This window comes from Pipistrellus kuhlii, unplaced genomic scaffold, assembly GCF_014108245.1.
Source record: "Pipistrellus kuhlii isolate mPipKuh1 unplaced genomic scaffold, mPipKuh1.p scaffold_m20_p_2, whole genome shotgun sequence".
Lineage (NCBI taxonomy): Eukaryota > Metazoa > Chordata > Mammalia > Chiroptera > Vespertilionidae > Pipistrellus > Pipistrellus kuhlii.
This window is the reverse complement of record NW_023425515.1, coordinates 127,722,345-127,738,571: the sequence shown is the minus strand read 5'-3', so window position 1 is coordinate 127,738,571 and position 16,227 is coordinate 127,722,345. Positions and strand designations below refer to the sequence as shown.

Below are 16,227 nucleotides of genomic sequence, written 5' to 3'. Positions count from 1 at the left end.
TTTTCTTGAAAGCATGTTTGAATATGAAGAGCAGTGCAATTCTGTATTCTCTCTAATATCATCTTGATAGTTGTTTATATTGATGTAAGATGATAATACATGGTTCTTTAATCTTATTTGTTGTAGATTTGTTATAGCTATATTAAAAGTTTTTATTTTTTATTTATTTATTTTTAATATAGAAAGAAGGAAAAAAAGAGCGAGCTATGGTGGACAAAGTGTTTTTTTCAAGGCTCTCACGGATTCTGAAAATCATGGTCCCTAGAACATTTTGTAAAGAGGTAAGTCTTATTAAATTATAATGTTAAGTGTTCAACTTTAAAGGTTATGTGAAATTAGAACAATAAGATTATAAAGCTTTTGTCATACTACAGGTCAAATGTTTTCCAAATGGGTTATGATGATTACTAAATTTTTGTCTGTAAATCATTGTCACATAAGTATCCTTATTGTTTAGTGCCAGTTTTAAAATAGTTTTCTCTTGCTTATGAAATACTATTTTATCTAACATTCTAGAGTATGTTAGTGCAGCTACCCTAAGTTGTGGTGCTCTATTATAATGAAAGCAAGATTAAATTTACAAAGACAAATCATTTTATTTCAATAAGGGATTAACAAATCACATTGATATGGGATATGTTTGAGGGTTACTGCTTCATATTTGACTAAATATGTTTCATTTATATATTTTACAATATTTAATTTATTTGGGTGACATAGGTTATAAAATTATTAAATAAGTGTTTTAAAAAGATAAAATGATATCTGAAATTTTAAATATTTTCAGTGAGCTGGTTGTAGGAATAAAGTTTTATTATTCCTTTCTTTGCCCTTTTATCAAGATTATCTTTATTTGATGTGTCTTTTTCTTTTTTTCTTCTTTTTTTTACTGGCCTGAAATTTTTTTTTTATTATTTAATGTATTACAGATAAGTGTTTTTAATGATTAAAAAATAAAATGTTGCTGTGTTTTCTATAATCACTTCAGTATTTTCCTTTTATATAACTAAAAATATCATCACCTTTTTAAAAAATTTAAATTCTTTATTGTTTGATGTATTACATCTGTTTCATTTTTCCCCCATGGATTGTCCCCAGCCACTTCCACCCCCAGCACATGCCCTCATCCCCCTACTATCTGTGTTCATTGGTTTTGCTTATATGCATGCATACAGATCTTTTGGTTGATCTCTTATCCCCCCCTCTCACCCTCCTCTGCCTTTCCTCTGAGATTTGACAGTCTGTTAGATGCTTGTGAGATCATGTGATATTTATCTTTCTCTGACTGGCTTATTTCTCTTAGCATAATGCTCTCCAGGTCTATCCATGCTGTTGCAAATGGTAAGAGTTCTTTCTTTTTTACAGGAGCATGGTATTTCATTGCGTAGATGTACCGCAGTTTTTTAATCTACTCATCTGCTGATGGGCACTTAGGTTGTTTCCAAATATTAGCTATTGTAAATTATGCTGCTATGAACATAGGGGTGCATATATCCTTTCTGATTGGTATTTCTGATTCCTTGGGATATATTTCTAGAAGTGGGATTACTGGGTCAAATGGAAGTTCCATTTTTAATTTTTTTGGGAAACTCCATATTGTTTTCCACAGTGGCTGCACCAGTACCATCACCTTTGACTGTTCTTCTCCTCATACCTCATCCTTTCTGTCACTGGGATCTGACGATTTTTCTTCTGAATATTCTTGCCTGGATGTCATAGTGTTCTTTAATTACTTGTCTCCTTTCAGAGAATCTCCCCTTTTAATCTTTTCTGCCAAATTTATCTCATGATGTGTCCCATTGTTCAAATTTTAAAAAGCATTTGCCTTATATTTATTAATAGCAAGAAAAGAATATGATGTTGCAAAAACACTGTGATTCCCAAGGAGAACAAACATTCCTCCATCACGCTGGACTTGCTCTCCTTCCCCCTCACTTCCATGTCGTCATAATTCCACCCTGAAGAAACTCTGAAAAAGAAAAATATTTGTTTATTTCTGATTAGATAAAGATAATATGTTCCTTGAAAATTTGGAAAGTGCAGATAGGTATTTTTTTTCTTCTTGGTGCCTGTTAACCTCCCATTCAAAGAGAACTTCTTTTATTATTTTGGTGTGAGCATATAATAAAAATGAGATCACACTGAAATTTTTAAAATACCTTCCTCCCTTGTATTTTAAATCTTTTTCCAAGTATCCTTGAGTTTCTCTTAAATTAGTCTCTTTCCATTTCTACTGGATTGTTATAATCTCTTAATTGGTCTTTTTGCTTCTCCTTTCCTAACTAGTTAAAAATCCTAATTTAAAAAATATATATTTTTTCTTATAGGATAAATCACAACCTAACTTTGACCTTCCTTTCAATATCATCTGGTTAGAAGATTCTTTGCCATGTTTTTCAGGCCATGTGCTGTCATGGCTTCATTTCTGTGACATCCTGGGCCCCCACCCCAACAAAACTAAGTTATTTTTTAAACGAAACGAATACGTTTTTAAAAAAATAGCTTAATGCTCATTATCTTTTCTGTGAAGGTTTCCCAGGATTCTTCAGGCATAGCTAGTTATTTTCTTATTCTACAACCTACCTGACTTTGGAGAGTTCTTATTTAAAATACAAGCTTATCTGGAAAGATTCTAATATTTCCCCCCTCATCAGTTAACAGTATATATTTATTTAACTACTTAGTAGGGGCTTGTTGACTGCAAAATGCCTGTGAGACATTGGATAGATCTCTGGGAGTTAGTAAGGAGGTAGAAGAGCCTAACTTGGCCAACCTGCCAGTTTTGTCTAGAGTTATTTTATGAACCATTTTTGAAGGATATGAAAACCCAAATTTAACCCTAGTTCAAGAAAGTGAAATAAATTCCTATAGAAATCATAAAAGATTGGAGATAGCGATAGATTAACTGACTTATGAAAAAAGAAATGAAAATACTACATATGAATATATGGAAATTCATATATACCAGAAGGTGACAGAAATCCTACATCAATGCAGAACTTCAATTTCTGTTATAGCCTGCAAACCCATTAATAATGGGAATAGTGGTGTTTTTAACTATATCCTATGTGTAATAAAGAGGTATTATGCAAATTGACCATCTCTCCAACACAAGATGGCTGCTCTCATGTGGACACAAGATGGCTGCCGCAAGATAGCCAGCTGAGTAGGGCAGTTGTGGGCGACCAGGAGAGGGCAGATAGGGGCAATCGGCCAACAGGGAGCTGTTAGGTGTCAATCAGTCTGGCTGGGTAGTGGTTAGGTGTTGAATCAGGCTGGCAGGCAGAAGCGGTTAGGGGCAATCAAGCAGGCAGGCAGGTGAGCTGTTGGGAGCCAGCAGTCCTGGATTGTGAGAGGAATGTCCCAGATTGCAGATGGTGCAGGTTGGGCTGAGGGACATACCTCCCCCTCCCATGCATGAATTTTGTGCACTGGGCCTCTAGTCTTTTATATAAAGACTGTCAATAATTAAAGTTAGCCAGATTTTGCTAAAGTGACAATTTTGCTAATTACTAATTACAAATTTGCTAATTTACCCTTGATACTTTAAGGGTAAATTAAGCCAATAGCATAAAATGAAGGAATAAACAAGCTATCTTTATCTAATGTTACCTTTATATAACTGAAGTGATTAATTTAGGATTGATACTGTATGAAAGGTCTGAATTAAATGTTAACATTACAGTTAAAGTGGCATACAGACATATTTATTAAAATCAATAGGTTATACTGTCATTTAAATATCTAACTTTGAGATGGTAAGATAGGGCAGAAAGATGGTATGTTTCTTTCTAGCAAACATTGGGGTAGCATTTGTCATATAGCTCAATCACAGACTTTATTTCACACCATTTTCTTTCTTATTGTTTCATTCACTAGTTCTGTGTATGACTCCCTGCCTTGTCTTTCACTTAAAGGGCTATATTTTTAGTACCTTCATCTTTTTAAAAAAGTTATTTATTTTGCAGAAATTACATAAGTATTAGATGCAGTTGTCTCTCAATTTAATAACTTTGAAATTAAGCACATTATTCAACAGATGTCTCTCCCTCTCCCCCCCGCCGCAGACCATCTTCCCTGACTTTAGCTTCTATATTTCTATCATATTATTCCTGCTTAGAAGGTTTAAGGTCAGCTTTGAATGTGTGCTGGAGGTTGGAGGGTAGATTCTCATCTTACACAGAGATGATAATTACTAGACAGCCACTTGGTATCTCATCGCTTCCCCCTTGATGATCGTCTTGTAAAGCACTGCTTCAGTAATGTTTTCTAAACAGTACCTTTAACATTTTGTTCTACCTACAAACTTTCAGTAGTTTTATATTGTCTAAACTCTATTGGCTATGCTATACTGTAATTCATATGGTTTTAATCTATTTATTTTTTATTAAGTCATTCATCTTTTTTTACTCATAATCCTCATTCTTTCCTTTGTTTACTTGGTATAGTTAATATATTTTTAATGCCATTAGCCTCTTTTGCTACCCCAGGCTTTCCTGTTATTATACTTAGCACATGAAGTGATGCAAATATACCTACATTGGTCTGTTTTCTTCCTTTTTTTTTTTTTTTTTTTTTTTTTTTTTAGTGTAAAAGCCTTAATAATTAAATTGAAAGTCCTATGAGGGCAGAGGCACTCTTAGAGATTTTCTTAAAAAACGGAGTCAAACTTATTCTACTTAAGCAAAGTTATAGTCTTCCATATTTGTTGTTTAATTGTATATTGACTGTTATCATTTTTATTTATTAGTAATATATTAAAAATACAAGATAATCATTATACATGTGATTCAGGTAATTTAAGAAATACCGCTAATTTCTGACATTGACCAGTTGTATGAAGTCATTTAACCTGCCTGGGATTCACTTTTAAATTCTGAATAAGAAAGTTAGACTAAATGATCTATAAGGCCTTTTCCATTTATACCTAAAATTTAAAAAAAAATTCCCCATAGGTAAAATATCACCAATTGTATTAAAGCTAAGATGAAGCTTTGAATTTAGAAATAAAATATATTTACCAAGATAATATTTGTTTGTTTTTTAAACTTTCTAAAATGTATTTACTTAATTTACTGTACCTGATTTATTTTAGACAGGTTACTTGATACTTATTGCTGTTATGCTGGTGTCTCGAACATATTGTGATGTTTGGATGATTCAAAATGGGACACTCATTGAAAGGTACTTTTTTATTCACCTTCCTCCCATATGTATGAAATATTAATCTTTGTCATATTTAAATAATATCTTAATGAATAAGAAATATATTCTACATTAGGTAAATACTTAAGTCAAATTATGTCTCTGTTCATTTACTTTGATATCTATTGATTGTCGCCCACGTGCCAGGAACTCTATGAGAGGGATATACTGATGAACGGGAGAGACCCTCCCTGTATCTAGGCCTGCAGAGCTGTCAATTTGTAAAGGGTTAGAGACAAATAAGAGGAAAATTCAAATGCAGTAATATAAATGTTTTATTGGGGAGTTTAAAAAGTCATTACATTGGATTACTAAAATTAATGAGATAATTTGGAGGAAAATATCAAAGCATTTTAGGGAATCACATTGAAAATATTGAAGGATAAACAATTCTTAGACATTTCTTTCAGTTTTTGAAGTTAGTGTTTATACATTTTTATTACTATATTCTTTTACATATTAGTTATTAATTACTGCAATTGCTAATTTTGGATCTAAAAACAAAAATAACATATGTTGATAAAGAATTTATTCCTCATAATACCAATTTGAATGTTAGATTAAAATTTTTCTTGTAATTTTGTTTACTGGCATGTAATATTTTATCAGAAAATGTGTTAAATACTTAATCTAAGATAACTTTTGTAATGATAGTACTTAGACTTTTTAAATGCTCCCGAAGTTTGAAATAAAGATTTTCCCTCTCATATCCTTGATTTGCTACTTCGAGAATTTGTTGGAAGAGGAAGAATACTTTCTTTATGTACATGTTTTCTGACTCAGCTGTTTCAGAGAATAAAGGTTTTCTGCATAAGCTTAAAGCTCTAATCACATGCCTCTAAATATGTGTAAATTGTGTAGGCTCCTATACTCAACACACGTCTCTGAAACCTGTGGTCAGTCCCAGGCCTTTTAAAATATTTTAATCAAAGTAATATATGAACAACTTAAAAAATGATATATGAATGTAGCTTAATGTCAGATAGCCTTGCAGGAATTAGTCACAAAAGTATCAATCCTGTGCACCATTTCTCCCAGTCATAACTGTCATTTTTGGAGCCAGTCATTTTATGTTCTTTTACCGTTTCATCTCTCTCTCTCTCTTTCTCTCTTTTTTTTAAAAATCTCTGGACTACAATGTGACATACTTGTGTTACTGTTTCTAGATTTCTCAGTTTTAAAATATGTGTTTATTTACTACTTTAGAAGATGAGAATCAGCTTTTTACAGTTACCCATTCCTATGCTCATCCTTTCCTTCTCAATGTTGTTATGTTACAAAATTTTATTAAATTGGAATTTATTGTTTACCTGATTTTGACTATTGTTTATAGCCAAGCCACATAGCATATACACACACAGACACAATTTTTTGTTTTCCTGGCATTTAGAAATTGCAAGGTTTTGTGTGCTTTAAGTTTTTGCCTGTTTTTTACTAATTCAACTTAAGCTTATTGATAACACTGTAAAATTGTTTCATCATTGTAATATGGTCAAATATACCACATAACCTATTGATTTTATCTCTATTACTACCCACCATCTGCTGCTTGTTAGTTTCCTGTTTTCCTGCTCTAACCAAAATGGATTGTATTTTAGGCCCACTAAATAGCAGTCTTGTTTGAATTTGCTTTTATCATGATCTTGGGAGTTTCTTTCATATTTCTCTGCTGCATTAAATAACCTATTTTCTGTTATTTTTTGTTTTCTTCTTCCTCAGTTTATATTCTCATTTTGGCAAATTCAGTTTGTTTTTTTTTCTGAGAAAAGGTACAAGGGAAATAAATTTTTGAAACCGTTTAGATCTGATAAAATCTTCTCTAACATTTGATTGGTAGTATAGCTGTATTTATACATCCCCAGTTGGAAATTACTTTTTGTTAGAATTTGGAAAATATCGTCTGTTATCATCTTCTATAATACTCACTGGTTCTTAACCTTTGGAAGTTTTTATGATTACTTGTTATTGATATACTTCTGGTGTTTGGGAATTTTACTGAATATTGTTATGATTTGTTCGTTTTGTTTTTGTTTTTTACCTCATTGCGCTGGGCATGAGGTGGGCTCTTTTCCATAATTTTTCCTCTCCATTTTTATCTATACTTTTTCTGGAATCCTTATTAGTTGAGTGTTGGGCATCCTGGATTGATCATCTGATTATGTTATAATTTTATAACATAAACATCTGATTATGTTTAAATTTTATAACTTTGTTTTGCTAAAATGTTTTTATTGATTTCAGAGAGAGGAAGGAAAAGGAGGGAGGGAGGGAGGGAGGGAGAGAGAGAGAGAGAAAGAGAGAGAGAAACATAATAAGAGAATCACTGATTAGCTGCCTCCTGCATGACCCCTCCTGGGGATTGAGCCTACAACCAAGGCGTGCGCCTTGACCAGGGAATCGAACTGTGATCTCCTGGTTCATGGCTTGACACTCAATCACTGAGTCACACCGGTTGGGCTCTATTCTGTTTTTTTTACTGATAAGTGACCTTGTGCACAAAATTTGTGCCCACCTTGCACCCTCTTTAATCGGACATTCTTTTTGCAATCTGGTACTGCTGGTTCCTAATTGCTCACCTGCCTGCCTGCCTGATCACCTTTAACTGCCTCTGGCTGCCTGCCTGATTGCCCCTAACCCCTCTGCCTGTCTGGTTACCCCTAACTGCCTCTGCCTGCTTGATTGCCCCTGACTGTCCTCCCCTGCCGGCCTGATCTCCCTCCCAACTGCCCTCACTTGCTGGCCTGATCATCACCACCAACTGCCCTCCTCTGCTGGCCTGAGCACCCTAACTGCCTCTGCCTGGCCCCTACCACCATGGCTTTGTCCAGAAGGAAGTCAGACGTTCAGAAGGTGGCCGGTTGACCCAGTCTAATTAGCATATTACTCTTTTATTAGTATAGATAGATTATTTTGGATAGGATTGTTTAAAAGGGGAGTGAGGGGAAGCCTTTTTTAGCAAGAGGAGATGCTCTTCGCAGACAAAATACATAATCCCTATATCTGGACTAATAGCCAGCCACATGCACTATACTGCCAAACTGGTCATTAAAAAATTGAACCACTTTCTTACACCTTACACCAAACAGCTGTTGCCCCTAAAACCCCTCTGCAGCCCCTACCTTAGGTTCTGCCTTTGCAATTCACTCAGATTAGATTGTGATTGGTCAGTTTCTATGCAGTCAGTGTCAGAAACTCTGCCTCCTAGGCAGTCATTGGCTCATTGCAATTCACCCAGATTTGGTTCTGATTGGTTGGTTTCTATGCCAGTCAGAGTCAAAAGCTCTGCCTCCTAGGCAGCCATTAGTTCCTTGCACTTCACCGATTTGGTTCTGATTGATGGGTTTCAATGCCAGGCAATATGCCCGGGCCTGATCAGAGAGGCAGGGCTGATCAACAACCACCCCAGACTGCTGGTGAGTGGGCTGAACTGGTGATATGTCAGAGAGGGAGAGGCACAGTTTCTCGCAAGGCCCAGAGAGAGAAGCAGGTCTGATCGCATCCTTGAGGCTGTGGATCAGACCCTGCTTCTCTCTCTGGGCCTTGCCAGTAGCCGCAGTAGCTGCTAGCTGCTGAGTGGTCAGCAGTTCAGCCCGCTCACCAGTCCCCACCCACTGGAGCCTGCTGCATGAGTAGCCTGGCGTTTAGTTGAGCCTTCAGTTGTTTTGGACATTATGGACCCTGGGTTTTTATATATTAGGATATTTATTCTATATTCTAGAAGTTTATTTTAACTATCATCCAGAGCATTTTCATTATATTTTTATTTCTATGAGTTATCTTTTTGGTTGGATGTTTATTTTTATAGCATTGTTTTTTGGTTGTTTCCTTCATGATCCTTTGGTAGTTGTTCTGATATTTTTAGAGGCTTTCCTCAAGCAGTTTGCTTCTCTTGGCTGTGTATTCACATTTAAAAGTGAAGGCCTAAAAATCTTGTTAAAAGCCAATTTGTGGGTTTGTTGAGTGTCTGGTCTCCAAGGTTTGTAGGTTTCTGTGGGCAGAGTCTGGTCAGTTTTGTGTCTGTGTGCCTCTTAGAAATCTAAGAATTTCAACCTAAATATAGTTCTGATGTTCATTGTTACTAACATATTAGCTTTAGGAGGATTGGTTTTATTGGAATTCTTTATATATTTAATGTTGAGAAAACTGATGTTCTTTTACATTATTATATAATTTTATGCTTTTCTTTTGATATCTGTATTATTTAGATGCCACATTTATTAGTAAAAATAAATTCCCCAACTATTACCTGTGGCGAAAATATATAGCTTACATCCACTCTGAGTAACATTATAATAATAAAAGCATAATAAGCAAATCAACCAAACGACCAAACAGCAGAACAGCCTTCTGGATGACCACGCTATGACACACACTGGTGCAAGGCCAGCTAAGGCGAGTGCGATGCAATTGGTTGAGGGGCACTGCCATCGCTCCATGATCATCCTGCAGAGGGGAGGTCCAGGCCACTTCTGCAAGGCGATCGATTGCCCCAAAGAGGGAGGCCTAGGCCACTGGCTGGCAGGGTAATTGATGGGAGGGTCCTCTGCGATCATCCCAAGGCGGCGGCCCAGGTCAACCAAGCAGTCGCATCCCACATAGCCAGGGAAAGGAAAGCCCCCCGATAGGCCCTGATCGCCGGCCAGGCCTAGGGACCTTACTTGAGGGGTCCCAGATTGCAAGAGGATGCAGGCTGGGCTGAAGGACACCCCTCCTCACTTACCCACCCCCTCCATGCACAAATTTCATGCACTAGGCCTCTAATATTAAATATCTGTGTAGAATTCGTCATATATTACATATTAAAACCCTGAAGAATCATGGTATAATTCAGGAGATTAGTTTATTTTTAAAAGTTTTTCCCTTTTATTCAGATTTTGATTTCAGGTTTTTATAATCCAAAAGTATAATATTTACTCTTCTAAACTAGAGATTTTCAGCTTTAATTGAATAGATGCCAATACATATTTTCTAAAAGACTTACTGTCCTGTAGAAAATGCCTTACTAAGAATATGTGATGCATTAAATTAATTGGTGATTGTGGATAGAGGAAAGTTATTATGTAGCATGAGCCAGCCTTTAATTGTAGAGTAATCATCTTGTTGCAATTTTTAGTTATGAGATGTAGATTTAAAAAACAAAATTTAGGAGTTTCTAAAAAACTTATTTTGATACAATGTAAACTTAAAAAAATAGTATAAGGAGCCGAAACTGGTTTGGCTCAGTGGATAGAGCCTCGGCCTGCAGACTGAAAGATCCTGGGTTCGATTCCGGTCAAGGGCATGTACCTTGGTTGCAGGCACATCCCCAGTAAGGGGTGTGCAGAAGGCAGCCGATTGATGTTTCTCTCTCATTGATGTTTCTAACTCTCTATCCTTCTCTCTTCCTCTCTGTAAAAAATCAATAAAATATATTAAAAAAAAAGAATAGTATAAGGAACTACCTTATAAAGTACTTTTAATCCAAATTTACCAATTGTGAAATGATCACTTTAAAGTTAATTTTCTCCTTAATAAATATTTTTGAGCTTCTGCTATAGCAGAAATATGAACTATTTTATATTTGATGAAACTACAAGTTTAGAAATATTGTGAGTTCATAATATGGAACATTATTTGAGAAATTTACACATTTCTCTAACTTGCTACTACAGCTATATTGTAAATGGATTTATCTTTGGTTTCCCTTTTGTCTTCCAAATTAGGTTTAGATTTATCTGTTTCTGTTTTGATCCTTAGTGTATTTCATTTTAATATTCCTTATACCTTTAAGGCTTCTTAGCAGTGGCTAATTACTTTGGAGTGTGGGCACATTTTAAATAGGACGACACTTTTTCTTTAAGAAACTGTGGTAATTACATGATATGGAGGTGAATCCTTTATCTTGTTGTTTATTTTCCTGTCACCCATTTGGCTACAATAGCAACTTTATCTTTTTATGTATAAGATTCTTGTATGTTTGGAAAGTAATAATGACTTGGGCTATCATAAAATTATTGTTCATTATTATTATATTTTTTTTTTGCAGTGGAATAATAAGCAGAAATAAAGCTTTGTTCAAGGAACCATTTTTTAAATTTATAGCTGCTATTCCAGTGGTAAACAATCGCTGAATGATGGCATGTGTTTTACCAAGTTTTATAATTTTGTGTGTTTCGCAGCTTGGGCATCACTAAAGCACTTGGTTTTATGTAAAGTTTGTTTCAAACAATTTAAAATCTCTAAACCTTTTGTTCTGTCTTAATTGTTTCGTATCTCTAATATTCTTATTGCTATAAACAACACTTTTGTGTGGTTCTATTTTAACTTTTTTTTAGCTCAACTTAAGTTTTTTTTAACTTTTTAGTAGTTGTGTGAAAATAGGACTATTGATTTTTATACCAGTCTAAAGTAATATTTCCCAAAGTATGTTCTGTGGAATGCTAGTTTTGATAGAGGAAATGCTACATGCAACAAAGTCCTCTCAGAGAGTTACAATGCACATATACATTAAGTGCTTTGAGAAGGTCTTCAGTAAAGATTTTTAGCTTTGTTTAAACCAGGTTTTTCTGAATTTATTTGACCATGGAGTTATTATTTTTCCCCCTCTAAAAGATGAGCTAACATAACGTGGCATTATTCATCTAATCCTTCATTAAAAGCAAATTATTTCTCTCTCATATACCCATCGTGTGTGTGTGTGTGTGTGTGTGTGTGTGTGTGTGTGGGGTTAGGTTTAAATAATTCGGTGCAATATTTTTCTAAGTATATTTTATTTATACTTGAAGTATTAATGTTATTTGATGAAAGTGTGTGATCAAATAAATTCTATCTCTTTACTGGATCTTAGATGTACATTACTCAAATAGTCTTTACTTCCATGATATTAATGGCTTTCAAACTTTTTAAAAAAGTAGTGGAACCCTTACATTAAAAGTTCTTAATGGATACTTTACAAACAAATAAGTATGTAAAATTGATCAAAAACAGATTTAAAAAAGAGGAGCTGGTTTAGTAGACGTATGTTAACAGACCTTGAGACTGAGGAACTCTATTGATTTACTGGGTTATTTAGTCTCAGGGTCAGCTAAGTAGACCTGTAGGCCAAAGTCCAATGCCGTCTGTTCTGTTAACATTTTATTAGGACAGCGCCAGTTCATTTTTGGAAGTTTTTGTTCTATAATAGCGGAAGTGAGTGTTTGCAACAGAGACCCTATGGCCCATAAACTTTAAAATAAGAGTTTTATAGTAAGAGTTTGCTGATCTCTCATTAGTCTAAGTGTTCACACAAGGCAGAATCAGAATGTTAAAACATTTTAAAAACAAATATTTGTTTTATCCATAGTAACCCATTCCTGATTCTGTGGAGTTTTGCCATCTAAATCCTTTTTGTGGCACCTAAGCCTTTTTTAAAAGTTAACATTTTTATTAGTTACTCTTATTTAATGTTGCCTTTTAAATAGAGTGATTTTCAAGAAAGCTGTTTAAAATGATAACATTTCAAAAGTTGGAAACATGTTTTTGTAAGAAAATATTTTGCATATTTTTTCTTATTCTTTTTATTCAATACAAATTTGCAAGAGTAATTTTACAGCTGTTTTCAGAAGTTTTCTTAGTGTAAAATATTGCTTCTTTTGCAACTAATGCATTGCATGTGGTGGTTTGCAGTGGTATCATTGGTCGTAGCAGAAAAGATTTCAAGAGGTACTTATTCAACTTCATCGCTGCCATGCCTCTCGTAAGTGGAATTCTTTAAATTTATACAGGGGGAAAAATTGTATCTTCCAAAAATCTTTAAGGATATTTACTTATTAACTTCTTTAAAGATTTATGATACTAAGTTCCTATTTTGAATCTAATTTTATAACTGTTGTAGAACATTTCAATATAAACCTTTACACTAGATTGAAAAATTAAAAGAATGTCTACATATGTGGATTTTTTTTAACCTTTAAGCCAAGGTTTCTTGAATATTTATAGCATCCCACTAAATGGCAGTAGTATCTCCCTTTCCCCGTTCCCCCAGTGTGAGAATCAAAAATGTCTCACAGGGGCACAGAGTCATCCTGATTTAGATTAATTGTTTCAGGCCACAATATTATAGTAACTTAAGCCACTGATATAGTTTAAGTTAAACTGGAATTTATTATCTGAATTAATTGAAAATAAAGGTGAGTATTTGTCCTACATTATAAGTGATTTTCTTAGCTTTGGTTTTTGTTCCATTTTATTGTCACTATAAGAATTTTAGTGTTTTAAATGTAGGAGTTAAAAGGAGGAACTTGATTGTAAAACACATTAATTATATCCTATGCCAGATTTAATAAAGTTGAGATAGTAGCTTTGCTATCAGTCAAAAACTGAGATTCCACAGAAAATCACGTTTTTTTGGATAAAAATTTTATGTAAATGTGGCTCGAACTATGGAAAAATTATATATATTTGGCTAATATACGAAGTGTCCCCTCAGGAGTTCAACTGAGAGACTGGGAGTTCTATCGTTTGCTATGATGTGTGCTGACCACCATGGAACGAAGGAAGGACCCAGCCAGTAGCCAGAGGCCCCAATTGGCCCTGATCGCCGGCCAGGCTAGGGACCCTACCCATGCACGAATTTCATGCACCGGGCCTCCACTTCTAATATAATGATGGAAAAAAGTAGTAAATATGACTCTAGAAATAATCTGTGGGTGTAAGACTTTTAAAAAATATATATATATTTTAAATTGATTTTAGAGAGGAAGGGAAAGGAGAGAGAGAGAGAGAGAGAGAGAGAGAGAGAGAGAGAGAGAGAAACACCAGAGAGAGAGAAAGAGAGAGAGAGAGAGAGAGAGAGAGAGAGAGAGAGAGAGAGAGAGAGAGAGAGAAACACCAGTGATGAGAGAGAATCATTGGGTACCTCCTACATGCCCCATACTGGGGATCAAGTCTGAAACTTGGACATGTATCGCAACCTGGAATCAAACCATGATCTCCTCGATTAAAGGTTGATGCTTAACCACTGATACCTGCTGGTCGATCTATACTACTTTCTAAAACAAATGCAGATGCAATATGTATAGAATTTCATTGTCTGGGGTTGTAACACTGATAGTAGAAAGAAGAAAGTATACACTTAAATGTCAGTACTTCTAAAAGCAAGTCCTTTACATTAGATAGGAAAGTGCCACATTTGGCTTTTTTTTTTTTCTACCAAAATAAAAGGTAGCAAGAGACTTGTCAGAATTAATGATATTAACATACTCTAAAATTAAGTTCCAAGTAACATATCAGGATAATAGAGCCGTTGGTTTAGCATGTTCTTTTTGTATCTTTGTAAATTTTAAGTAAAACAGAACTGAAGTATATAAATTTGGACTGTTAATTATAAAAATTACAGGATTTGGGGACATAGCCAATGACAGAGAAATACATTATGATTTAGTAAGAAATTAAGCAAAATCAGTAATATGTGTTTGTTTGTTTTAGATCTCTCTGGTTAATAACTTCTTGAAGTTTGGGTTAAATGAGCTCAAACTGTGCTTCCGAGTAAGGCTAACTAAATACCTCTATGAGGAGTATCTCCAGTAAGTAATAACCTATTTTTATATTAAAATACTTAAATTGAACGATAATACTTATGTTGTTGAGATGTAGATTTTCTTTTTTGTTGGCTATGTTTTCAAGAACATTGCTTATAGACCCAGAAACATATAGGGAAAGACTCAGTATTTAGAATCTGTAATTCTGGCTCTTCCATTACTTGGCAAGTCATCCTTCTCTAGGCTGGTTTCCTCATCTTTAAAGTAAATTAGGACAGTCTCTGGGGTTTCGTCCAGCTCCAAACTTTTCTGTTTCTATGAATATGAACTAAGTAGTATATAATGTGAGTTTTTAAATATCATTTGTTTTAAAGTCATTTTCTTATTGCTGTTTTAGAGCTTTCACATATTATAAAATGGGAAATCTGGACAACAGAATAGCTAATCCAGACCAGCTGCTTACACAAGATGTAGAAAAGTTTTGTAACAGTGTAGTTGATCTGTATTCAAATCTTAGTAAGGTAAGTTTCTTAATTTTTTGTTATTACTTGTTAATTTATTGAATTTTGAATCTCAGCAAATTTATGTAGGATTGTTTTGATTCATATAAGAGCATCCTGTAAATATTTAATACTTTTATAAGAAAATTTGAGTTATAATAGTTTTAACTATAATTATTTAAATTTTTTATGTTATTTTTATAATGTGCTTTAGCTAAGAACTTAGAATTTAGTGTCTTGTAAAGATTTCATAAGAATATTCAGGCTGATTTCAGTAAAACAACAAAAATTTACATTTTTATCTTTTGGCCTAATTTCTGCAACTGTTAAGAGATCTGTGGTCAACTTATGCTTCTAGTTCTGCATCCATTACCATTGGGCTAGCACTTCCTTCTGCCCAATTCTCTCCTTCAGTATCTCCAATTCTATTGGATTATTTAAATAATAGTAAAAAAAAAAAAAAACTTTCATAAGATACTAATTTATTTCGATTTTCTAATTACTGTTTCTCCCCCTTCCCAGAGTATTGCCAAAGTTCTTTCAGATGATAAGCCTTAACCAGTTTTTCCTTCTAATTCCTCAGTTCTTATCTTATTCATATTATCTCACCACCCTTAGCTTTTGCTCTAGTCTTCTCATGAAGCTATCTTCTTGACCATTACCTCTTATATGGACTTAGACATGTAGTGGGTACCTGTGAGACTTTCTACACAGCATTTCCTCCCCTCTTCATTTTAGATGAGGCTCCATTTCCCACTTGGATGAACATGACAGCTCTTGGTCTGGGGTGGGAACTTGTCTCAGACTGGACCATTTATAGTATTAGGTCTAGTAATAATTAATGTCGTTTTCTAATACTTTTTTAAATCGAATTTATTTAAACAATACAACAAAATTTAATCAACAATATAGTTGCCGTTGTTTTCTACTACTTGTGCCCAACGCTCAGGAAGCATTTTAATCCCTCTGTTGTAAAATTCTTGTGATTTTGATGCAAAAAATTCGGTCAGTGCATTTTTGAGGCA

The 16,227-nt window shown here is 34.3% G+C and overlaps 1 protein-coding gene across 4 annotated transcripts in view; it reads left to right on the top strand.

Moving 5' to 3' along the window:
* Window positions 1-16,227, top strand: part of ABCD3 (ATP binding cassette subfamily D member 3) — an 85,459-nt gene that overhangs the window by 28,616 nt on the left and 40,616 nt on the right. For all 4 annotated transcript variants that reach the window (XR_006742152.1, XM_036443913.2, XM_036443911.2 and 1 more), the window contains 5 exons: window positions 183-281; window positions 5,096-5,184; window positions 12,850-12,919; window positions 14,650-14,747; window positions 15,100-15,223. Coding sequence is in view for 3 of the 4 variants with exons in the window: in XM_036443913.2 (XP_036299806.2) it covers window positions 183-281; window positions 5,096-5,184; window positions 12,850-12,919; window positions 14,650-14,747; window positions 15,100-15,223 (480 nt within the window). In the remaining variant the exon portion in view is untranslated. The remainder of the gene's footprint in view (window positions 1-182; window positions 282-5,095; window positions 5,185-12,849; window positions 12,920-14,649; window positions 14,748-15,099; window positions 15,224-16,227) is intronic.